The following is a 26,178-nucleotide window of genomic DNA, read 5'->3' on the forward strand; positions in this document are numbered from 1 at the left end:
TACGACTTTGTTACAAATAGGCTGCAGATGGATCCCGGTCATGGTGATGAATCATTACACTTAGATTGTTACATTTATGTCTGTCTGCACTTGGTATTTCCCAATGTCTCCTCCTGTCATCATGTTAACTTTGGTTTGGCCCTTATTATTCTGTCATCCCCGTCACCTGTGTTTAATCATTAGTCACCATTCATAAGTCTGTCTTTGAGTTGAGTTCCCTGTCGGTCCTTAATGTTGTCTCAACGTGTGTGGAAGATATCAGTGTTCCTGTCTGTTCCTGCCTAAATATTATATTAAATATATTGTTTGTTTGTAACCCGTCTCTCGTCTCGTTCCGTCCAGCAAGCAAATATAACAGAAGGACCGACCGAAACAGTTCACAGCATTTTCCCGCTGCGTTTCTTTTCCGATTTTGTCTCAGTGTTTATTTTTGATTTATTTTGTCATGGCTAATCCCACCGTCCTCATCGTCCTCCTGAAGCAGGGGAACCGCTCTCTCGAGGATCACACAAGAGACTTTGTGTTCCTCGCACCGCTGATATATTACCCGGACAGCTGCCTGTGCACGTTCTATCTTGCTGGACTAAACATCGCCACCAAATCGCAGCTGTCCGGGGAGGGTCCTCGAGAGAGCCTCGCCGATTACATCGAGTGGGTGCTGGCGTCCTGTGGATCATCTTGGACTGTCGGTATCGTCAAGGAGGACGTCAGCCCCACTCATGACCCAGATACCAGCCAACCATCACCCCGACATGCGGAGTGTGAACACGAACGCACCGCGGAGGAGGAACTAGAGCCGCGAGCGACAGAGTCAGAGTCCTCCACGGCTGATCAGGTGCGTGAGCCAGCTTCTACATCCGCAACGGTGGATTTCGACGTGGAGCAAGTGAGGGAAATGGAGAGCCCTGCCCACTGCACCACCGCTGGGGGTGAGATGGATCAGGATTCTGGGGACTGGGGACCCAACCCCCCTCTTCTGCTCATGTCTCCGTCTGCCTGGCCACCGCTGTCCCCTGTCAGCCCCTCTGCTCACCCTCAGCCTACCATCGGTGCAGTGGGCTCGCCGCAGGTCTGCCAGTTACCATTGGTGTCATGGCTGGAGGATCCCTCAGCTCCGCCTCCAGCCTCAGAGTCCATAACTCCACCTCGGCCCTCCGACCCTGCGGCTCCACCACGGCTCTCAGCACCCTCATCTCCACCGTCGCCCGTCGATCCACCAGCTCCACCGGGCTCCATCGTCTCTCCGGCTCCGCCCTGGTCAGTCATCGTCCCTCCGTCACCTCAGGACTCTGCTCCTCCGGCTGTGCCTTGTCACGCCGTTCCACCGGCTCCTACGGACTCCTCCCTCCCTCCGGCACAGCCTCCATCCTCTGTCGCTCTGGCTCCGCCGCGGACCTCTGGAACTCCGACTCCGCCTCGGTCACCAGAGCCTCCAGTTCCGCCTTGGCCCTCCGGATCCGCGGTGTCGCCCTGGATCTTCAGCTCTCCATCTCCGCCTCGGGCTCCTCTGCCAGCTGCTCCGCCTCTGTCGGTCGGCCCCATGGAGTCGGCGGTCCTTCCTCCACCATGGCTCCTCCCTCCGTCGGCTCCACCGTGGGTCGTCGTTATGGCTGTGATCTGGGTCCTGCTGGGTTCCTCCTGCTTCGGGTCCCACCTGTTTCCTCCCTGGCTCCTCCCACCGTTGTCGCTCCCTTGGACTGTCTTGTCTACCTCTAGAACTTTGGTTTTGGTCCCCCTACCAGGGTTGCGTCCTCCGCCGAAGCCCCCTTTCTCAAGGACTCTATTTTTCTGGTTTTCTGCCCCTCTTTTCTGTTCTGTTTTTGTTTTTCTACGGCGCGAGGACGTGCCTATTCGGAGGTGGGCGTAATGTTACATTTATGTCTGTCTGCACTTGGTATTTCCCAATGTCTCCCCCTGTCATCATGTTAACTTCGGTTTGGCCTTCATTATTCTGTCATCCCTGTCACCTGTGTTTAATCATTAGTCACCATTCATAAGTCTGTCTTTGAGTTGAGTTCCCTGTCGGTCCTTAATGTTGTCTCAACGTGTGTGGAAGATCGCAGTGTTCCTGTCTGTTCCTGCCTGAAGATTATATTAAATATATTGTTTGTTTGTAACCTGTCTCTCGTCTCATTCCGTCCCGCACGCAAATATAACACAGATTATGCGTTTATGTATAGTCAACTTTTTATAATAAATGTAGCAGAATAACAGTAAAACTCAATTTGACTTGAAACTGAAGTAGTGAAATTCTGGATCAAGCTTGAACTAAAGTGAATCATGTTTGATTCTGTGTCTACCCTCTAATATGCTGACTGCGTAGCATGTGTGTAACTAACCATACTGATAAAGTGTCTTGCCAGAGCTAGGCAACCTTGAAGAGAAGAGAATGTTTTTGTGTGTCTGTGTGTGTGTCAGTATCTGTATTTGATGCTGCATTCCAGGCAACCCGTAACCCGTGTTTTTCCAACCTTATACCTGTGAAAGTGTACTGGAGCGGCAGTCAAACCCGTGACTTCCCACCCGTGAACTCGTACTAGATCGATGTACTCCCAGTTCCGAGTTCTGACGTAACATAGCCTGTGAAACAACAATGTCAGCCCTTACTGGTGCAGTGTTTATGCAAGTAGTACACGGTGGAAAAATATAGCTTAGGACAATATAACATTGCAATTAAATTAATAATAATATAAAAATAATAAATGCGCCCAGACAGTTTATGTGACTTGCCTGGAACACTACAAAGTCCACTTCAGTAAACCTGACTTCGATTGATTGAATCTTTGACTCCTGTTTTTGGTTTTTGTTCATCATATCTGGTCCTTGGGTTTTTACTGTAAAATTCCCCTTATACAGAATGCCTGGAGTCAGATAAGCAAATTATTGTTTTGATGTCACTAGAGGGAAATAACATGAATTATTAGTAAACTTGTGTTACTTGTGTTGTAAGCTTACTGATGTGCATGTAAACGGGGAAAACTGGTTATTTTAATAAGATGACATTTGTGAGTTATCAGCTTACTGGTGTGCACGTAAACATGCTAAATTAGAGGCTTGTGCCTTCAGCCTTCTATGTAAACTGCCTTTATGTCAAAGTGGTACTACAAGGGTCGTAGCTTGGGTTTGCGGGGCCTCAGTGCAGCTTGTGCCCATGGGCCCTGTTTGAAATTGTGTAAATAGCACCAATAAATAAATCAGAAAACTGAAGAAAATTGATGAATCATGTTTTCTTTTACAGCACGTGGATGGCCAGGTGCATGTGCATCTGTCAGGGTTGTTTAGGTGTATCGGTGTGCGACAAGCTAATAACAAACGAGGACAAAAGAAAGTTGTGATGAACTCTGTTGACCACCCCACACACATATATATATACAGAAACATAAAGGCACTCTAAATTCCCTAAATTTCAATCCAATCGAGCATCTGTAGGATCACATAATAATTTGCTTATCTGACTCAAGAGTATTCCATATCAAGTCAAGTTGAGTTTTACTGTCATTCTGCTACATATATTATAAATGGATGACTATACATAAACACATAATCTGAGAGAGACTTACAATAACTTTACATAAATACTGCATATGAGATATTTCAGGGGAAGCAGCTTAGAGTCCAAGATGATTTGTGCACAAGTAGACATATTGAGTCTTTGTAGCAGGGAGTGTTTATAAAAGGGTCACTTTGCACATACGGTGGTTTGTGTAGCGCAATCGTAATTGGGGGGAGGGGGGCAGGGGGTTAGAGTTGAGGACTCTCATAGCATGGGGAAAAAGCTGTTAAGTAGTGTGACAGAGACAGCTTTGGTGCACTCTGGTACTTTCTACCTAGGGGTGGGTATCGTTTGAATTTTATCGATTTCGATTCCGATTCCGATTCCACTTATCGATTCCGATTCTTTTCGATTCCCAGTTTCGATTCCGATTTAGTAAAAAAAAAAAAACAACAAACACAAAAGTCAAACATTAATATATTAAACATGTTTATTTTCAGTGCTAGCTTGCAACATATTATTTTATTACAGGGGTTCTCAACCTTTTTTATATCAGGGCCCCCTTCTTCTCGGGTCAGTTTTGCAAGGCCCCACTATGCCTGACATTTCCTCTAAAGGTGTTTATTTTTTAACCTTTTTTATTAACCTAAACATTAGTTTTGCCTTTTTATTTTCTCCTGCATGTTATTAAAAAAAATCAAGCAAACTTTAAATTAAAGCTATACTTTTGAATTTAAAAGAAAATCCTCTGCTCTAACTTTTTAACATGAATACACACATACAGATTTAAAGCACCTAAATTATTTAATTCAGACATTCTTCACAACTTCAGAGTACTCTTTCTTAAGTGACTGAATATCTACTGTTTGTATTTATTATAAAATAAACATATAAATGAAAAATATAGTAAATACATTGTAAATCTGTTTATGCTGGTGCTCATATGTGCTTAAACACCACTGACCCTTACAAGATCCACCTCTATGGGTAAGCATTCATTATAAAAAACTCACAGGACATTCATTTTGAAAACTATGCAAATATTTTGAAATTTCAGGCAAAAATACTATGGATCAGAGCACCGAAAGCATGAATAGTTTGTGAATCAACAGCGGACTTATGCGTGCCTAATGTACGACTCCGATATACAAGAATGAATACATTAGGCACGCGCGAGTTCGTTACTATTACTCTGGTCATCTTTGCCTTTAAATTACCGGGAGGGTTTGTTTCATGCAGCCAAGAGATAAAGTAGATACCTGTCTTCCCGCGGGGGTATAAGTGACTTTTATGTGGGCTTTTGCGGGACGAAATAACATATATTCCTTCTGGAGTGGGCGGGCGCAGGACTAAAATCCGTCCCTTGCAGATCTCTAAGATGAAGTTTGCGTGCAGCGGTAGATTTGTCTTCGGTTTTTACAAAGCGTAGACACACTTTTAAACGCTTACCGTGATCCATCTTTTCGACTGATGTTTACATTACCACGTAAAGTCCTGGCAGATTGCACGCGCGGAAGGTCCTGGCAGATCACTAGATGGAAAAAATGCAACCAGGAATCGAAACGAGGAATCGAAATTTTAATATTATAACAAGTATCCGATTCTTTATCTTAAGTATCCGATTCCAGAATCGGAATCGATTTTCGATTCCCAACCCTATTTCTACCTGATGACAGGAGTTGGAAGACAGATTGGTGGGGTCTTTCACAAGACTGTTAGACTTGGATGGAAGGGAGAGGGGCACCAATGATCTTTGCGGTTGTGTTCACTGTCCACTGTAGGGTCTTGTGGTCAGCAGCACTGCAGTTCCAATACCAGTCAGTGATGCAGCTGGTCAGCACACTCACAATGGTGCCTCTGTAGAATGTAGTAAGGACGGCTGGAGGGAGGGAGACTTGCTCTTTTCAGCCAGCAGAAAGATAAATTTAGTGCTGCTAGGACAAAGGATGTTGCGATGGACTTCAGGAGAAACTCTGTTGACCACCCGACACTGACCATCGACGGCTCAACCGTGAAGAGAGTCAGCAGCACTAAATTCCTGGGAGTGCACATTACAGAGGATCTCACCGGGACAACCAACATCAGACCACTCTCCAAGAAGGCCCAACAGTGCCTTCACGTTCTCTGCCTCTGCAAGTCACCCTCAAGCCATCCTTACTACATTCTACATGGGCACCATTAAGAGTGTGCTGACCAGTTGCATCACTGTCTGGTATGGGAACTACAGTGCTGCTGACGGCAAGACCCTACAGTGGACTGTGAACACAGCCACAAAGATCATTGGTGCCCCTCTCCCCTCCATCCTGGACATTTTCCTTTCACAATGCTCCAGCAAGGCTACCAATATCGTGAAGGAGCCCACCCATCCCTCCCACAGTGTCTTCCAGTTCCTGTCATCAAGTAGAAGGTGCAGGATTGTATCAAAGCTGTCTCTGTCATACTACTCAACAGCTTTTTCCCCCATGCTATAAGTGCCCTCAACTCAATTCCCCCTGTCCCCCTCTGAAACCTCTAAAAACCACAACCTCCATTCTGAGTAGGCTACACAAACCACCTGCAGTAACACACTCTTTCTTTGTATGTGCATCAGATCCTTTTATGAACACTCCCTGCTACAAAGACTCAATAAAATAATATGTACTTGTGTACAGGTCATCTTGGACTCTGAGCTGCTTCCCCTGAAATATCTCTTTTGCACAATCTCATGTACAGTATTTATGTAAAGTTCTTGTAAGTCTCTCTTAGATCATGTGTTTATGTATAGTCAACTATTTATAATATATGTAGCAGAATGACCTTAAAACTCGATTTGACTTGATATAGAATACTCGGAGTCAGATAAGCAAATAATTATGCTTTGATGTCACTACAGGGAAATAACGTGAATTATTAATAAAGTCATGAAAAACACAGTTTTCTTGTGTTGAAAGGTTACTGATATGCATGTAAATCGAGGAAACTGGTTATTTTAATAAGATGACATTTGTGAGTTATCAGCTTACTGGTGTAACCGTAAACATGCTGAACTAGAGGCTTGTGCTTTCTGCATCCCATGTAAACTGCCTTTATGTCGAAGTGCTACTACCAAGGCCGTAGCTTGGGTTTGCGGGGCCTCGGTGTAGCTTGTACCCGTGGGCCCTGTTTGAAATTGTGTAAATAGCACCGAAAAATAAATAAATGCTCACGTGCCAACAGATTAAAATCTCGCCGTTTTTGACAGCAAAGAATAGTGAGATTTCTTTTAAAACATAATTTAAGGAATTATATTTACTTAATCATTCAATAAAACGATGTTATTGTGAATATTACTGTTACTTGTTCATCATTGTGTCAGTGTTTTTTTCGCAAGAACAACAGTGATGAAACCCGATCTGTAGAGCAGTTTGACCGTTTAGGGCTACTGTCGAAACATAGCGGCGACTTCCATGTGAGGGGACCCGCGGTGTACGTAGATATAAATTTCTAATTCTAAGTTAATAAAAATATAATGGTTCATTAAGTAAGGTCTTTATACACCCCTTAAAACATAGGTATGTAAATTATATTGCACCTCTGTCTAGAGATCATCTTAAATATTACACAGTGCATATTACCCCCCCGTGTCTAGGGTACGTTAAGGGCATAATGAAAAGAACGGTTGTGGTGCTGGATTCCCAAATCACTCCGGTCAGAGACCAAACAAGCACACCAGTTAGATACAAAATTGTGATGTTTATTTAAGATTAAATGTGAAACATAGAGAGCATATCTTCGGGGTGGCCACAGGCCAACATAACAACATTTACACAAAAGAAAAAGGCAGGACACCCCTTCACTCTGTTTCACAAGGTGTGGTATAAATCTAGCAACGAATAAAAGCTAACATTTAGCCACACAAATTATTAGCATTAAACATTGGTATGGCCGGAGGAGGAGGAATCCAGGAGCTCCGAACTCGAACACGTTCGCACCAACAATGAGCTCGCCGGCTGCTTGCAACCATCTTCCTTAAAAAGACCTCACCTTAATCGAGTGCCCAATAACACGCCAACACCCCAGCGCACTTTCACACTGATAATGAACATTGATTTGCGCAGCTCGTCAGTAAACAACGGCTGTGTGTAGTATACGGCTCAACGTGAAATCATGCACCTGATGGCATTTACCGCCGATTACAGAACCGGCTTTACTGACAAAACGCACAAGCATGATCGGCCGATTCGTATTGGTGCATCCCTACTAGCAACATTACTTTCCTATTGAAGAAAATTTAATCCACCGTTGGTGAAGAGCTGTCGGAGTTTACCCACAAGTTATTGTTCAGCTTCAGGTGATGGTAGGCTCTTCAAACAGTTGTGCACATAGTTTCTCTCTATCGTGGCTCTGACATCAGTGGAATTTCTATGGTCCATGATGTGCCACTGAAGAGCGTAAATGGCAGCCGTGACCTAATGATTAGAGAGTCGGACTTGTAACCCAAAGGTTGCAGGTTCGAGTCCCAGGTCCAGCAGGGATTGTAGGTGGGGGGAATGAATAACCAGCACTCTCTTCACCCTCAATACTATGACTGAGGTGAGTCCCTTGAGCAAGGCACCGATCCCCCAACTGCTCCCCGGGCGCCACAGCAATGGCTGCCCACTGCTCCGGGTGTGTGTTCACGGTGTGTGTTCACTACTGTGTGTGTGCACTTGGATGGGTTAAATGCAAAGCACAAATTCCTAGTATGGGTCACCATACTTGGCCTCACTTCACCTCCTCCTCCACCTCAATACCAGGACTGAGTTGAGACCCTTGAGCAAGGCACGAACCCTCAAGAACCCCCAACTGCTCTCCAGGCACCGCAGCAAGACGGCTGCCCACTACTCCAAGTGTGTGTTCACTACTGTGTGTGCAGCAGTGCACTTAGGTGGGATAAATGCAGAGCACAAACTCTGAGTATGGGAAGGAGGGAGACTTGATGAAACATCCCCCGGATATCACCACTAACTGCCACCGTATGCTCATGAATACGTAACAAGACTAGGGCTGTCCCCGACTATGAATTTTCATAGTCGAATCAGAATTTTCGAATCTTTCTATAGTCGACCGATAGTCGAATCAGGCCTATGTGTGTGTGTGAATGGGTTGGGAGGGGCACGACACTATAGTCAGCAGGAGGGTAAAACAGTTTTTATTTTATTTTACACACTGCACACAGCAACAACTTCTAATAAAGCGACCAAAACTGCCTGCCAACTGACAGACGAACTTATTTAGGTTTAAATAAAAACACAGAGCGCGTCTTTTAGTTCTAAATACGCGAGGCGCACAGCACTGCCTTTTTTGCTAAGCAACGACCGAAACAGCTGTCCTGTCAGTCAAATCAAAGGATTATAGCGCGAACGCTCTAAAATCTTAGTTTTTTGCTGTTAAGTAAACTGTCATATTAGCAGAAACCCTAAATAATACAGCTCCTGGTTACCCATGATAGACACCAAAGGTTTCTCCTCCACTTCTTGCAGTCTCCAGACTTTTTAAGCAACGGTAAACTTTCGCCATCACAACAGAAGGCCCGCCTCTCCATTCATTCGATTGGACAATGGAAAAGAACGCAAATGACGTTGGGCGTTTTTCCGCTCAGAGTTGATTTTTTTTTTTCAACTTCAGGCGCTCGGAGCGCTCCTGCAAAAACGCGAGGCGCGGGGGCGCATAAACAGAGCGCAGAACGCTCACTGCCAACAGAAAACCATTCAAAAGAGGCGCCTCCAATTGCAAAAACGCGTTCGGTGTGATCGCCGCCTAATCCCTGCCGTCAAGATTGTCCGCATCTCATCATGGATCAGGGCAAGTGAAAATTAAATCTGTCACAGGGGTGGTTAGATTTATTCACAAACACGTTAAAAATATTTATTGAACGCTTCTTTCTTTTCACTTTTGTTTTTACTGCATTATCATAATCAAAGGCTGTATATAACGTAATATAACCGTACAAAACCAGTAGTTCTGTGTGCAATTAGACATTGAGCACCCCCATATTGCCAAAATGGTATGATGCTCGTTTCACCCGCGAAGATTCGACTGTGAAATCGGTGGTCGAATCAGGCTCCGCATATCGATGCATCGAATCTTCGACTATTTGGGGACAGCCCTAAACAAGACCACAGTGGATAGACCACAGCATGTTCTTTTGCAGCAGTGTTAATTTCATTGACAAAAGTAATTTTTGTCTTAACTGATGTCAACAACATTTTCAGGGGGAAATGGTGGTTGCAGTCATGGCTGAAGGTCTTACCTTGTAGGTTAGGAAACTAGGTCTGGAGTCACCAACTGTCAATTAATGAGGATGTTTTTTTCATTATTTTACCTGTAGCCCAACCACAATAGATACTGTTTTATGTCAATATGTTGTTTCTTCCACAACACTGTTTTGCTGTCATTTGTTTCCTCATTATTTTATTTTATTTTTCATCAGTAGCTGACTATAAACCCGCTGATAAGGAGATAGCTGATTTCAGGAGAAAGCTCCAGACCTAGTTTCCTGACCTAAAGATAATGCTAATGTCAAAGTAATGGTTGATGATTGTTTAAAAGATTTTTTATCATTTCACCAGTAGTCAACTCTAAACTGACTGAGATAAAGAAGACAAAGTTCAAGACAAAGCTCCAGACATGGTTTCCTGACACTGACAGTTACTATAAAATAAACCCTCTAAAAAAGAGAAGGCTGAGGTCAGGACAAAGCTCCACTGATGTAAACCACTGGGAGACATAGAGGGTTATCATACAAAGCCATGTGGACATGTCCAACCCTGTCCCTGGATAACTGCCTTCCTGCAGTCATCATAATTCATTAGAATAATATTGTATATGCAATTGTCTAAAAAGAGTAAGTGAATTGTAGGTTAATAATGGCAGGTATTACCTTTTACTAACACAATTGCAGTGCCTTGTGAAAGTATTCATACTCCTTCATTTTTTCACATTGTTGTTGCTGCCTTAGGCTAAACTGCTTTAAATTACTTTTTTACACATCAATCTATACCCATACACCATAATGGCAAACAGGTTTTTAACATCTTTGCTAATTTGTTACAAATAAAAAACTTGATTCCGTTGCATAAGTATTCCCTTATCTGAAACAGTTTCTCATCAAACGTTCTGTCCAATCAAATGCTCTCTAGAGTCCGTAGTGTCCCACCCCCTACACAGAGACGCAATAACCCGGAGCAGATCATATGCGCTCATAAGTGCGGTCGGCATGTATTAAACTACACAGCCTCAGCATGATTATGATCACTATTTTGTTTTAGCAAGATTTTCATATTGAATCTGTGGGGTAATTTATTAGTCTGTGGCTGTCATAAGCTTACAAATGCAGCTTTACCAAGCTTAACGGCTCTGGCCCGAGCTGATATTAATCGAACGCTATTCACTCAAAATAAGTGGGCGGGGCTGGGCTATATTTTTTTGTTTCAGTTAAAAGTACGTCACCACATAGAATAACGCTGCGTGTTTCAAGGCACTTCAGTGGACCTTTAATAAAAGGCCTTACAGCTGAAAATGCATATTAGAGCCAAAACCAAGCCCTGAGGTAAAAAATAAAATAAAAAATAAAAATAACAGCTTGAAACAGGATTGAATCAAGCCACAAATCTGCGGAAGAGTTCAGAAAAGCATTGAAGGTTCACAGATGCATGTAGGTTCTGTTACTCTTAATGGAAGTAATTTGCAGGACTCTTCCTAGAGCTGGTCTCCTAGTCAAACTGAGAAATTCATGGAGAAGAGCCTTAGTTAGAGTGGTGACCAAGAACCTGATGGTAACTCTAGTGAGAGAGAAAAAAAAAAAAAAAACCATCAATGCAGCCCTCCACCAATGGGCTTTATGGTGGTGTGGCAAGATTCAAACCTGAAGGACCCTCAGACTGTGAGGAACAAGATTCTCTGGTTGGATGAACCTCAATTCCAAGCATCATGTTTAAAGGCAACCAGACACTGCTCATCACCTTAAGAATACTATCTCCACAGTAAAATGTGGTGGTAGCAGCCTCATGCTGTGGAGCTGTTCTTTCAGCATAGGGACTGAGGAACTCATCAGAGCAAATGAAAAGCTCAGTGCATTTGCGTACTTCAGGATAGCCTTAATGAAAACCCGGTCCAGAAAATTCTGAACCTCAGACTCGACAGAAGGTTCACCTTCCATCAAGACAATGAGGCACAGCACAACTTTGTTTATATACAACTTTGTGAATGTCCTTCAGTGGGCTGGGCCCTATCAAATATTCCTGGAGAAACCTGAAAATGCGTTTTTATCCCCATCCAACCTGACAGAGCTTGAGAGGTAAAAAGGTGAAGAGAAGAATGGCAGATAACTGCCAAATTCTGATGAGCAAAGCTTGTCGCATCATACCCAAAAAGACTTGAGGCAGTAAAGTTGCTTCAGCTAAGTACAGAGTTAAGGGTATGCATACTTGTGCAATGTACTCATTTTTTTTTTTTTCAGAAGAAGTTGTGACAATTTTGACAATTGAGTCGTTGTAGAGATTCTTAAAAAGGAAAACATGATTCTAATTGAATAAGTTATTGTGATTGAGTGCTATTGTAATGTCATGATCATAGTTTATAGGATATAACATGAAGGGCAATTTATAAAAGTTCTTTAAAAATAAAATAAAGTAATTTAAAAGGAGAATTTCACCTTTGGTGAGGCTGTGGCTGATGTGATGTTCTTCATCATCCTCTGGTTTGGACAGCAGGCTGAGTTGTCCACTGGAGGGCACTGCTATGTATGTATGTTCTGCTCCGGTCCCAAGAACAGACTGACCCCCATTTTCTGAGTGTGTAGGGAGAAAAAGGCAACTGCTGGTGGAGATGGAAGCCAGCAATACACACAGACCGAAGCTTTTATGGCTGAAATGTACACACACACGTTAGAGCTTTAATATTGCTTCATTAAAATCCCATTCATATGCTTTGCTAAATGCACTTTAATGAGGTCAAAATGGTTCTAAAACCCATGTTGATTTCTACCTGATTTTACATAAAACAAAAACAAAAAATTTCAATACTAAATTCCATTACAGGATCAAAATAAATAATAAAGTATTACCAATAAAAAAATAACCCCAAAAAAATAAAAATAAAAATAAAAATAAAAAAAAAGTATTTTCTGCCTTCATCCAAAATACTAAACCCAACAAGGTTACAGACCAACGTGTAAACATGTTTGAATTAAAATATCCACAACTTATTCACAATTCCTATGTAAATCAACACTAGGCACTCCGATACACCATGTGGCAGTAACGAGACCACTGTGTAATATTATCGAACCACAAGACGGAGCAGAAATCGCACTAGACAGCAGATGATGTCGTTTTCTATTATAAAATAACAATCTTCCAGCAGGGGGCGATTGACGGCTCAGAAAGACGAATTTATGATAGAGCCACAGTCAAATCTCAGGGTTTGTTTTGTCTTACGGTGGCCATTTTGGCACCGTAATGAATAATTATAAAATATATATATATACAGTCCACAAATTCCTACATGCTAAACAAAACATAAATACACAGTAGTAATCCCTAAACGATTGTTTACAAAAGTCCTATCCAAGTCATCACAAACAACTGTCACTGGTTTATCCTCATCAGCGCTGTGAAAAGTAACACTCACCACGTGACAACGTCGTCCGTGTTAAAAATTTCAGGAACGCTCTGGATAATAATTTACACTAGGAAAACGACACGTGTCATTCTTAAATGCTGCTACGTTTAAAATACAAAGTGGAGAGTCATAATAATTTTACACCCATCGTTTCTGACCAATTGGAAACAACATTTGGACCGTTGATCTCTGCCTGTGTTAGGTTTCAAGTTTCATGCTAATGGCCGTTCTATCCGCTCGACTTATTTCTATGAGAAATCAAGAGGGAAAAGGCTCAGTATGAAGTAAACAGATGTTCGCAATGTCTTGATAACATTGAAAACCGTTCACAATCAACAACCACCTAAATGTTTTTTCGCAGTCTGTCATTTGGTGAATTTACCGCGTTTCAGCCGATGTGGAAGCGATTTCGATGAATCCCTGCTGCACTACAGTATGTGCAGGAGGCCTACAATTTAACAGGTCTGTGTAGACTGATCTGTACTATCTGTGAATGCTTTATGCTTATGCTGATGAGGTGTTTACTGGATGTCAATTGATTTAATAATGACTAGACCTAATAATGCATACATCATATGTACAATAATGATTTGCACTGAGGACCAAATGTCTGAGATTGTTAATCAATAATGTTTCTCTTTGCTATTTACATATAAATATTATTGAGAACCATTTTATTTATCAATTTTAACATAAAAATGCATTTAATATCTTACTCAGCATGAAATAAAAATGGACAACTCTTATTGTTTTTAACAGAATATTGCATGTTTATTATAAATTATTTATCCATAAATTTATAATTATTATTATTATTAAATTCATGTACATAATATTTAATCAAGAACATTAACTCTCAAGATCTCTTCTCTGATCATATGTACACTGGGATGAGGGCAGGACAATAATGAAACCTAATAAAAACCTAATTTATTTAGGGAAATTGATACTTTTTTATTTATTTATGTTTTAGCGAGAACTTATAAACCTTTAAAGGTAGACTTGTGAGCTCAGAGGTTTTTAGTCATGGTATATGATTTTGTTGAAGCCATGTGTTCACATTATTTCATCTTATTTTTTTAAAGTAATCATGTTTAACAGTGACATTTTTAATTACCCATAATGCTGTGCAGAAAATTCCACAAATCGAAAAGACGCTGCCGCAAAATCGCACCTAAAGAGATTGCAGGGAACAGACTTTTCCATGAATCACCACAAATAATGTCATTTCGTCAGTCACCCTAGACTTTTAAAATACCTAAATATTTAGATTTGTTGCAATAAACTTAAAATATATTGTTATAGATATAATCCACAACTTGAGTGTATTTGTAGCAATAGCCAAAAATACATTGTAAAGGTCGAAATTATCGTTTTTTTTTTTTTCTTTTATGCCAAAAATCATTAGAATATTAAGTAAAGATCATGTTCCATGACGATGTTTTGTAAATTTCCTACTCATATGCAACTATTACAGAAGGTTCAAACACTCACTGATGCTTCAGAAGAAAAAATGATGCATTAAGAGCCAGGGGTGTACATTTTCGAACGGAATGAGGATCTGTACGTTTTTTCATATTTTGCCTGAATATCATATTTCTTTCATTTAGTACTGCCCTTCAGAAGCTACAGAAAATACTTAAATGTTTCCCAGAAGACCAATTAAGTTAAATTTACCCTGATCTTCAAATTCAAAAGTTTTCACCCCTTAATGCTCTTAATGCATCGTTTTTCTATCTGAAGCATCAATGAGCGTTTGAACCTTATGTAATAGTTGCATACGAGTCCCTCAGTTGTCCTCAGTGTGAAAAGATGGATCTCAAAATCATACAGTCATTGTTGGAAAGGGTTTAAATACACAGAATTTGTAGGAACTGAAGGATTTTTTCTAAAGAACAGCAGGCCTATAAAAGTTATTTATAGGTTTAAATTAGATTTTGAACCCCAGATTTTCAAATTTGTGATTACAATTAATGCATTTAAAATTACCTTCTTTCTGAAGTGGGTTGCATGTTTAGGGGCCTCAAACAGGGAGGAGACCATGAACCTCAACGAGAAGAAGCCCAACAAGTGGTGGACCGAACCGGACACGTTTGCCATGCTGGCCCTCATAGAGCAGATGGGTCTGGTTCACGAGCTGGATAAGAAGCGCCAGCGCAACGAATCCCTGTTTCGACGCCTCAGGCTGAGTCTGTCAAAGCGAGGAATCCACTTCACAGTTACCCAAATCCGAAACCGTTGGAAGAGCCTCAAACACAAGTACCGTAAGATCAAACTGGCCAGCTACCGAAGTCCAGCCGCTCGCCTCTCTGCCATCGAGTCTTTCCGTTACTTCCATATGCTGGATCACATGTTGGTGCGCAGACCGAAGCCGGGAGGCAGGGAGGACGACCTCACAGATGGTCACGCATTGCTAGGACGGTCACTCGCAGACCTAGATGACCATGCAGACAGTACAGCTTTCCATTGCCTTTTTGCATGACTTGAAGTTACAGTGCATCTGGAAAGAGTTCACAGCGCTACACTTTTTATACTTATTCCAAAATGGATTAAATTCATAATTTTCCTCAGAATTCTACAAACAATACACCATAATGACAATGTGAAAGACATGTTTGAAATCTTTGCAAATGTATTAAAAATTAAAAAAATTAAAAATAAATAAATAAAAAAACGCATACATACATAGGTATTCACAGCCTTTGCTCAATACTTTGTCGAAGCACCTTTGGCGCCAATTTCAAGTCTTTTTGAGTACGATGTTACAAGCTTGGCACACCTATTTTTGGGCAGTTTCTCCCATTCTTCTGCACAGTACCTCTCAAGCTCCATCAGGTTGGATGGGGAGTGTTGGTGCACAACCATTTTCCGATCTCTCCTAAGATGTTCAACTGGGTTCAAGTCTGGGCTCTGGCTGGGCAACTCAAGGATATTCACAGAGTTATCCCGTAGCCACTCATTTGTTATCTTGGCTGTGTTCTTAAGGTTGTTGTCCTGTTAAAAAATACATACAGTTACATTACTGTATTCATCTTTCCCTTAATCCTGAGTAGAGATGCACCGATCCGTATCGGCCGATCACTCGCGCGTTTTGTCAGTAAAGCCGGTTCGTATCGGTGCATCCCTAATCCTGAGTAGTCTCCCAGTTCCTGCCGCTAGCTGCCACCACCATGCTTCATGGTATTGGCCAGGTGATGAGCGATGCCTGGTTTCTTCCAGACATGACGCTTGGCATTCAGAGTTCAAAGAGTTCAATCTTTTGTTCAATCATCAGACCAGAGAATTTTGTTTCTCATGGTCTGAGAGTCCTTCAGGTGCCTTTTGGCAAACTCCAAGGAACTCTGTCATGTTCCTTTCAATGAGGAGTGGCTTCTGTCTAGCCACTCTACCATACAGGTCTGATTGGTGGAGTGCTGCAGAGATGGTTGCTCTTCTGGAAGGTTCTCCTCTCTCCACATAGAAACACTGGAGTTCTTTCAGAGTGACCATTGGGTTCTTGGTCACCTCCCTGACTAAGGCCCTTCTCCCCAAATTGCTCAGTTTGGCCGGGCGGCCCGCACTAGGAAGAGTCCTGATGGTTCCAAACTTCTTCCATTTACGGATGATGGAGGCTACTGTGCTCATTGGCACCTTCAATGCTGCAAAAATTTTTCGGTACCCTTCCCCAGATCTGTGCCTCGATACAATCCTGTCTCGGAGGTCTTTTTAAAGTTTTTTTTTTTTTTTTTTTTTTTTTTACAAATTTGCAAAGATTTCAAACAAACTTCTTTCACGTTGTCATTATGAGGTACTGTTTGTAGAATAGAACCGCTTATGAAGAGTACGAAGCTCGGTAAATACTTCCGGATGCACTGTATTTGTCTGTATGAACCTTATTAAAGAAGTAGTTTATCTAAAAACTTTAATTTTGCCATTTACTCACCATCATTCCAAACCTGTATGACTGACTTTCTTCTGTGGAGCACAAAACGAAAGGTTAGAATGGGAAGCTGAATGTTGACGTTGCTTCATACAATGAATTTGAGGACAGATGTTGTCAACCTCAATAAATACATCACAAAAGTGGTCCATATTGTGCGCTATATTCCAAAACTTCTGAAAAAGTGTTTTTTTTTTTTCTTTGAGGAATAGGTTATTCATTGATAATCTTCCCTGCCACCATAGCTCTCAAATCTCATTTGCAATCACTTGTATTTTAATACAATGTGTATTTTAGGTGAATGAGCCTTATTTAAGGGAACACAGATGAAAGTCAAATAGGTTTTGAACTGATTGGTTGAATAAATCATACCAGTATTTTAATTTTTGGGTGCAATATCCCATTTTTTTCCCCTCTGGAGATATGCATGTCTTATAGCATCATTGGTCCTCAACTGGATTTGGCTAGCCTTGACATGCAGCCTTTGACGCCATCCAAAAAAAAAAAATTATGGCAATCATTTTATCCTCTTGATTATAAGTTGATAAGCCTTATTCAATTTATCTAATTTTGCATAATTCTTTCTGTAATATTTGTGATTCACCAGTTGAGAATTATATAATATATTAGGCTTATACAATATATTAATGCATTTGATAGACTTCCCTTTTACACACAAACATTCTGTCATTTACTCACCCTCATGTTGCTCCAAACTTGTATGACTTATTCTTTCTTGTGTGGAACATATTTGAAAAATGTCTGAGAAAAGTGTTTTTTGGTCCATATACAGTGGAAGCCAGTGGGCTCCAAAGTTCTCAACATTCACAGATATCTTCACTAAGCAAAGTCATACAGGTTTGGAACCACATGAGGGCTAGAAAATGATAACAACATCTTCATTTTTGGTCAATGTCATCAAGATTTGTTTCTTAGAATTGCATACAAGTCTGTTTTAATTGTGATCACTGTCCAAGATGAGGTTTTGTCCTGTTGTTATCCTTTTCCAGGTCCTTGGCCTGAAGGCATAATCCCTAAATCTGAACCTGAGAGCATGTCTTCTAAACTTGAACCTGATGTTAACGAGAGTCTGAATCCAGAGGACGTGGCTGGTTCTGAGCCTCCAAGTTGGGCTGTAGGACCAGATGAAGTTATGACCCTGGGCTTGTCAGGAGAATACCTCTATGCAGTGAAGACCGAACCACCATCGCTATGCACTCCAAACAGTACAGAAAGTACAAGAGATGCCATTGACTGCAGCCACAATGATTTCCCAGGTGACCTACTGGTTTAGTTCTGTCTAGTTCAACAATCTGAAGCACCTCATGAGTCACAGTTCTTCTCATTTTATCCCAGCAGGAACTTCTGAGGAAACCAGCAGCCTCATCCTCCAGCAGCTAACCATCCTGAACCACCGGCTTGGAGAACAGCTGGCCGAGCAGAGAGCCTTCCACTGCAGCATGCTGGGAATGATGGATCGCCAGATCCAGGTCCTGGAGCAGCTCTCCAATTTCACCAGGAACCACCAACCCAAGCTTGAGACCCCGGAAACGGACTCTTCAGTTAGTGTGAACATGCATGAAGCTCAAACGCAAACTCTTGAGCCATATCCCACGTTCCTCATGGCCAAAAGCGAACCAACAGCTGCTTCTTGGAAGGTTTCTCTCTTGGAAGTCCACAAGAGGTCACCTTCTGATTCAGGCAGTGACTCTGAGACTCCTCAAGCCCTGGAGGGGTGCAGAGAAAACACCTCTAGCCCACCTTCTTTAGAGATTTCACCCTCAACCAAGAACACTATTGTGCAGAATGGGTTGTGTAAGCACGATTGAGTGCTGTTTATTTGGGACGTTATGCATTCGGTAGGAACTACAAAAGTCTTTTGTCCTGTAGATGTTTCAGGAGCTTGTCTGATCTGAAACATCATCAACATATGCGTTTTTCAGTTTCATAGGAAAGTATTCAGTGCTCTGATGTTTTAATCAGTAACACTTTTGAGAAATAGAACAATAGACTCATTATTTATTTACTTGGTTTGTTTGAGAACTAACACTCGATGTGAATCTTAGATGGTAAGTAACTCAACAGTGACTGTTTCAAAATTGCTGTTCGGACCAAGGTAGCTTTATGTCTGTAATCATCTTGCATTATCTGAGAAAAAAGTGGGTTATTAGTAAGCTTAAAGTTGTGTAAAACTATCAGTTTCTTCCATTTAGGTTGGGAACGCACTTTAAGGCTGTTTTTAACAAAAGAAGGTGTTTTATGAATTTCATCATCTAATCTGAACTCATGTGGCTAAATATGAACTTATAAGTCTGTTAATTTCAATAACTGCTTGCCTCTTATTATAAAGTAATATTTCACTGATATGTGTCATATTTTTGACATGGAAAATCGATTAGGGTTAGATTAGCTGTAGTTTTAATCTTACTAGTGTGTACATACAGGGTGAAATAACGTTTAGGTTAATCTATGGGTATTGTGTCAAAATTTACTAATGGGTAAATCATACTCAAGTGCTTTTGAAATTGTCATGTCCTGATTATGAAGTTAGTCTTCTATCCTCACCAAGGCTCTATTTATTTGATTAAAAATGCAGGTAAATGGTAATACTTTGACATATTATTACATTAAACTCCAATACGAAGGAGAATAAATGAACTTCACAGTCGTTTAGGACAGTGAAGATGTCTCCATAACAGCAGATGGCAGTATTGGTTGTAACGTGAAGTATCAGCGCTACACACCGTAGAACTGAAGGCGGATTTTGTGTATCTGGTGCTGTATAAATGTATTTTTATTACGTGACAGAAGAAGCGTACAAGAAGTAAGTAATTTAAATGTGTTTATGCTAATGCCGTATCATACATCAACAGACTGAGGAAGGTAACGTTAGCAGCTCCAGCGCTGAAGGGGCTGTAACATTAGCTGTCTTCACATTAATCAAGACAGATGATGTGCATTTATATGCATACTTAAGGTTTGTAAGGTTCCGAATCACGTAAATATTTTCAATTTAAAGTCCTAATTGCAAGAACACCTTTAGCAGCGAGCTATAGCAGGTATCGGTTTTGTTAATGCACATCAAGAACAACAAATATACTGAAGACACAGCTTCCGTAAAATTCTCTTGTGCATATGTGTACTTTTTTTTAGCTAAAATGTTAGTTGACAACTAATATGTAAGAATACTTAAGGCAGAGAGATACATATTGTATATTAGTCATAGTGTATATCAGTATTGACCTGAATGAGATATTTCACATAAAAAACGTTTACATATAGTTCACAAGAGAAAATAATAGTTGTTACCAGAAAAATCTTTCAGGTCCCACAAATATTTGGTTTTTCAGCATTTTTGGGTATTTGAACCCTTTCCAACAATGACTGTATGATTTCGAGATCCATCTTTTCACACTGAGGACAACTGAGGGACTCATATGCAGATATTACAGAAGGTTCAAACGCTCACTGATGCTTCAGAAGGAAAAACTATGCATTAAGAGCCGGGGGTGAAAACTTTTGAACAGAATGAAGATGTATACAGTTTTCTTATTTTGCCTAAATCTAATTTATTTTCATTTAGCACTGTGCTTCAGAAGCTACAAAAGACACTTACATGTTTCCCAGAAGACAAAATAAGTTAATTTAACCTGATCTTCAAATTAAAAAGTTTCCTTCTGAATCGGTGAGCGTTTGGATCTTCTCTAATCGTTGCATCAGTTGTCCTCAGTGTGAAAAAATGCACCTCAAAATCATACAGTCATTGTTGGAAAGGGTTCAAATACACAAAAATGATGAAAAACCAAAGAATTTGTGGGACCTGAAGGATTTTTCTGAAGAACAGCAGATAGTTTAACTGTTCAGGTCACAAAAAAGTATTAGGTATTAAGAATCAAGTGTAAGTAAATTTTTGAACAGGGTCATTTTTAAAGTTTAACTATAATGGTTTCTTGTGGACTATATGGAAACATCTTTTATGTTAAATATCTTATTCAGGTCAGTACTACTAAAAAAAATAACATGCATTTTATATGATCACTGTTATTTTGGCAAAATAATTAACATTTAGCAGATTTTGTAAAGTCTGCGTAAACTTTTGACATCTTTACGTTTACACAAACCACATAACACTCACTTGCAGCTCCCAGTTTGAAAACCCCTGTATTAGGCAGTTCGTCACATCACACATTATCCAACAAGTTGTCAAAATCTTTTTCTCAGGTTGTATATTTATATGCCAGCTGTTTTAAAAACAGCTGTAATCACTTAAAAAGTGTGGAAGAGCCACTTTAGTTTGCCTGTGGGCCTAAATAGGTTAAACACAGAAATGGCCATTTTTCAGTGGAGTGTTTCCAGATGTTTGAGGAACTTTCCATTAATGTTCTCTTTCAGATATGGCAGATGACGCTTTGTTTGAATTCCTCCACATGGAGATTGTTGCTCACGTCTACAAGGAACAGGCCACCCGAGAGGACATTGATAAGGTACCATCACCAGTTTTCCTACTTCAATTATGTTTTGTTATATAATTTTTCATCTTTTCCGTTTACATCATGCTCTGATGTGCTTTCTTAAGGAGAGAGTGACGTGTGTCTCTACTTTAGAAGCAATGGGCTTCAGAGTTGGACAAGGACTGATTGAAAGGTATACAAAGTTATACATGTTTTTTTTTCATACTACAAAATATTCAGATGGCCTGATTTCACATATGTTTTTGAGAAGGTTTACAAAAGACTGCCCCACTTTCAAAGATGACCTGGACATAATGAAGTTCCTGTGTAAAGACTTCTGGAGCATAATCTTCAAGAAACAAATCGACAACTTGAGAACTAACCATCAGGTCTGAAAGATTAATTATGTATTTCATATGTAGCAAATTAGCTATGCATTTGTAAAATGTAGCATTATTGTTATTTCTTCTTTCTGGCTTTGTTCTAGGGCACATATGTCTTACAGGATAATAAATTTGCACTCCTAACTCAGTTTTCCAGTGGAAAGCAATACCTTGAAGCGGCACCTAAAGTAAGAATGACATTTAAGTCCATTCATTTTATCATTCTGAAATTTAATTTTGTCCATATTATTTTATACTAGGGAAAATGAATTGATGCATTGCAAAGTGAGAAATGACTCTGCATCGATTCTGAGATTTTCCAAATGCCTTGCAATTCTCTTGAATCAATTCTGAGCTTAGTTTTTAATAGCAGATGTCACTGCATAAGGCAAACAGCAGTACTATGCTTACTTCTAATTACTTACACACACTTGAATCTAAATAATCTTTCATAAAGTTTGTAAAGGCTGAAGCAAATTACAAGGGTGTTAACGGGGGCTGTGTTTACATTAATATCAGGTCATAAAAGCATTCTGACTCGAGGTGCAAATTTCATGAACTACAACAGTGGTTTTCAAACCCTGAGTCTTAAAAAAATAGGTCGCCAGAAGATTTTAAGAAAAGTATGTAACGATGGTCAAGAATCAGGGAAGAAGGAATAGGGAACCGGCAAACGTAACTTTAATAACTAAATAAACTTAAACTTTAAACTTAAAATTGGTGTTTGTGCTCTGTTAGTAGTGTTGAGCATTGTATCCATTATCTGTTGATTTCTGTAACACAATGGCCAATCAAGGCGTTCCAGTCAGAATCAACTCACGAGTCGCGAATCCTCTGAACAAAGCGTAGACGCGATGCGGATAAGAGATCAATTGTGCCACGTAGAGAAAGATTCATTTATTATAGCGGAATTTTCTGAGATAAACTGAAAGGAGTGACAGCCTTTCAGTGATTAAGGGAACGCATTCTTGGCTATGTATAGTGCATTCAGAATTAGGCATGTCCAAAATTATTCATACTCTTTGTAAACTATCACAGTCTATGGGAAAATCCAAAGTTCTATACCATTCCAAATAGTCCCAGCTGTTCTAAAGCATTTTAATTACCCTGATTCATTGGGAACAGCTGTTTTAATCAACTCAACAGGTTAAAAAACAGAAGCTCTCTGCTGTTGGTTTGTGGACAGTCATGGCTAAGACAAAGGAGCTCACTGAGGACCTGGAGGAGGATAGTGAGAGAGATAAAAAAGAATCCAAGGATCACCACCAAGGCCATCCTGGTGAATCTGGGCTCTGCTGGTGGCAACCTCTCAAGGCAACGGACACTGCACACCGCTGGGTTCCACGGACACAGACCAAGGAGGACACCACTTCTCCAGATAAGGCACACAAAAGCCTGCTTGGCCTTTGCAAATGCTCATCTGGACGAAGAAGAAGACTTCTGGTCTTCTGTTTCATGGTCAGATGAAACAAAAATTTAATTGTTTGGCCACAATGATGTAGCCTTCATTTGCCGTAAAAAAGGAGAAGTCTTCAACCCTAAGAACACCATCCCCACTGTCAAACAAGGTGATGGGAACCTAATGTTTTGGGGGTGTTTTTCAGCCGGTGCACCAGGGAACCTAATCACAGTAAACGGCTCCATGAAAAAGGAGCAATACATCAAAATCCTCAACAACAACATCAGGCAGTCTGCAGAAAATCTTGGCCTTGGGCACTAGTGGACATTTCAGCATCACAACGACCCAAAACACACAGCAAAAGTGGTAAAGAAATGGTTAGCAGACAAAAACATTAACGTTTTGCAGTGGCCCAGCCAGAATCCTGACTTAAATCCAATTGAGAATCTGTGGAGGGAGCTAAAGATCAGGGTGATGGCAAGGAGACCCTCCAACCTGAAAGAGTTGGAGCTCATCGCTAAAGATGAATGGGCAAAAATACCAGTAGAGACATGCAAAAAGCTGGTCAGCAATTATAGGAAGCGTTTGATTGCTGTAATAGCCAATAAAGGCTTTTCTATTGTTTATTGAAAAGGGTATGAATAATTTTGGACATGCCATTTTTTGTTCATGTAAACGATGCCTCTTGTACATCATCTTATTATCTTCTGGGAGACGTCTGTCATTTCTGATAAAAACAAAAATAAAAAAATAGCTGGTTGAATAAAAGTAAGAATTTGCCAGGGGTATGAATAATTTCGGGCTTGACTAATATATATATATATATATATATATATATTGCACACCCCTAGTTGAATCAAATCAAATATTTGTAATGTCTACTTGATACTTTCTTATTTAACACAAAAATAGCTTTAAATAATCTTTTGGGGGCATTTTCACAGCCAAGTGTAATTTGCAGTTAATTTGATTAATTGACACATCATGTAATTAATTCGATTTAAAATTTTAATCAGCTGACAGCCCTAATCTAAATATGTCTAATGTCTGCAGTACTTGGCCTTTTCCTGTGGGTTGATTCGAGGAGCTCTGTCTAACCTGGGCTTAGAGAGCGTCGTCACTGCAGAGGTTTCTTTAATGCCATCATGTAAGTTTATGCCATTTATTAACTAACTAATTAACTGATATATAATCAATTTATCAATAAATGAAATGCTCATTATTTATTTATATTTGGGCTACATAATGTTTAAAATATCTGGGGCTTTAATGGCAAAAATATGCATAGGTGAAGTGTGATTTGACGCAGTTTTTTCCCCACTTTTTTTACAGGCAAATTCCAAGTTGTAATTCAGAAACTTTAGGATGAACTAAACAATTCTGAAAAGCAATGTTTTTTTTCAATTAAAACTTTGTGGATGTGAATTACATGGACCTAGATTCTACATTTTTACAGTGTTATATTTTATATAATGCTGTTTGCAGCCAGCTCCCATGCATTTCGAAATGTTTTTTCTCCGTACCATTTAAATACTTGACCTGTTTGAAAATATTCTGAAAGTCATATTCTACCTCAACACCACTTATTACTAAATTGTTGTCACAGATAATCATAAAAACATATTTTCAGAAATATGACATTTCTTAAGTTTTGAAAATTTCATAAACTCATAACTTCACTCCTTTGACTGGATAAAATGTTAGATACATTCCTTTCTACAGTTTTATTGTAAAGGTTAATTATTTATGTATATTTGGAACAGGTAATATCTGTAGGTATCTCAACCCAGTTAACAAAAGCCATAATTTAGTATTGACACCTAATTTATTGCAAACTAAAAAAATAAAATACATTATTGTCATGTGAAGAAAATGTATGGATTCTGGAAAATCTTTTTTAATTTAATTTATAGATATGTTTTTGGCTTAGGTATGTTGGATAAATAGTAATATATGAACTGGTGAAGGTTTTAAGAAAATAACAAACAATTCTTGATTTCACCAGAAGAGGGCAACATTTGTCAAACATATGACATCTAGAGTAAAAGGTCAAAACATACTATTTTATCAATAAAGATTAATTTGAATGATCTTGTACATGCTTCTTGCACTTTAGTTAGTCTGAAAATCTTTTTGGCTGGTAGTTTAGTTAACTCAAGCTTTGTTTTACTAGCTGGTACAGTTTTTTTTTCTGTGTACGGTGCTTGTTTACTGTATAATTCTGGATGAATTTATCATTATTCAAATAAATGAAGGATTAAAAATATGCATATTTGTAATACATTTATTTACAGTTACTACAGTATAACAATGAAAATACATGCATATGTAGCATTAAAAATATAATATATATATATATATATATATATATATATATATATATATTTGCTCATCAAGGCTGCATTTATTTGATCAAAAATACAGAAAAAAAGTTTAATATTGTAAAATATTATTTAAATGAAAAATATCTGTTTTCTATGTGAATATATTTTAATTTATTGTAATTTATTCCTGTGATATAAAGCTACATTTCCAGCATCATTACTCCAGTCTTCAGTGTTACATGATCCTTCACAAATCATTCTAATATGCCGATTTATTATCAATGTTGAAAACAGTGCTGCTTAATAATTTTTTGGAAACTGTGATACTTTTTTTCAGTATTCTTTGGTCAATAAAAGGTTAAAAAGAACAGCATTTAATAAAATAGAAATGTTTTCTAACATTATACACTACTCTTTAAAAGTTTAGGATCAGTACTTTTTTTTTTTTTTGAAAGAAATTAATACTTTTATTCATTAAAATATCATTGTTAAATTAATAAAAAGTAATAGCTTCGATTTACATTGTTAGAAAAGATTTATATTTTGAATAAATGCTGTTCTTTTTAACTTGTTGTTCATCAAAGAATC

The 26,178-nt window shown here is 39.5% G+C and overlaps 2 protein-coding genes across 3 annotated transcripts; both read left to right on the top strand.

Annotated features, from left to right (window-relative positions):
• The first annotated feature begins 13,277 nt into the window (after positions 1–13,277).
• Positions 13,278–19,397, top strand: LOC141284870 (uncharacterized). 2 transcript variants are annotated; one of them, XM_073817892.1, is made up of 4 exons: positions 13,278–13,576; positions 15,117–15,567; positions 18,044–18,310; positions 18,390–19,397. In XM_073817892.1, the coding sequence occupies exons 2-4, from the start codon at positions 15,156–15,158 to the stop codon at positions 18,860–18,862; spliced, it is 1,152 nt and encodes a 383-aa protein (XP_073673993.1). In that variant the 5' UTR covers positions 13,278–13,576; positions 15,117–15,155; the 3' UTR covers positions 18,863–19,397. The 2 variants fall into 2 exon arrangements, with proteins under 2 accessions (XP_073673993.1, XP_073673994.1); XM_073817893.1 differs by having other exon boundaries at positions 13,281–13,576; positions 18,393–19,397.
• A 367-nt stretch (positions 19,398–19,764) lies between these two features.
• Positions 19,765–25,532, top strand: trappc6bl (trafficking protein particle complex subunit 6B, like). Its single transcript, XM_073817894.1, has 7 exons — positions 19,765–19,857; positions 21,426–21,517; positions 21,610–21,677; positions 21,756–21,873; positions 21,972–22,055; positions 24,320–24,413; positions 24,599–25,532. Exons 2-7 carry the CDS (start codon positions 21,428–21,430, stop codon positions 24,628–24,630), a joined length of 486 nt encoding a protein of 161 aa, XP_073673995.1. The 5' UTR covers positions 19,765–19,857; positions 21,426–21,427; the 3' UTR covers positions 24,631–25,532.
• Positions 25,533–26,178: the final 646 nt, after the last annotated feature.

The sequence above is a fragment of the Garra rufa genome, chromosome 14, assembly GCF_049309525.1.
Source record: "Garra rufa chromosome 14, GarRuf1.0, whole genome shotgun sequence".
NCBI classification, from domain to species: Eukaryota; Metazoa; Chordata; class Actinopteri; order Cypriniformes; family Cyprinidae; genus Garra; species Garra rufa.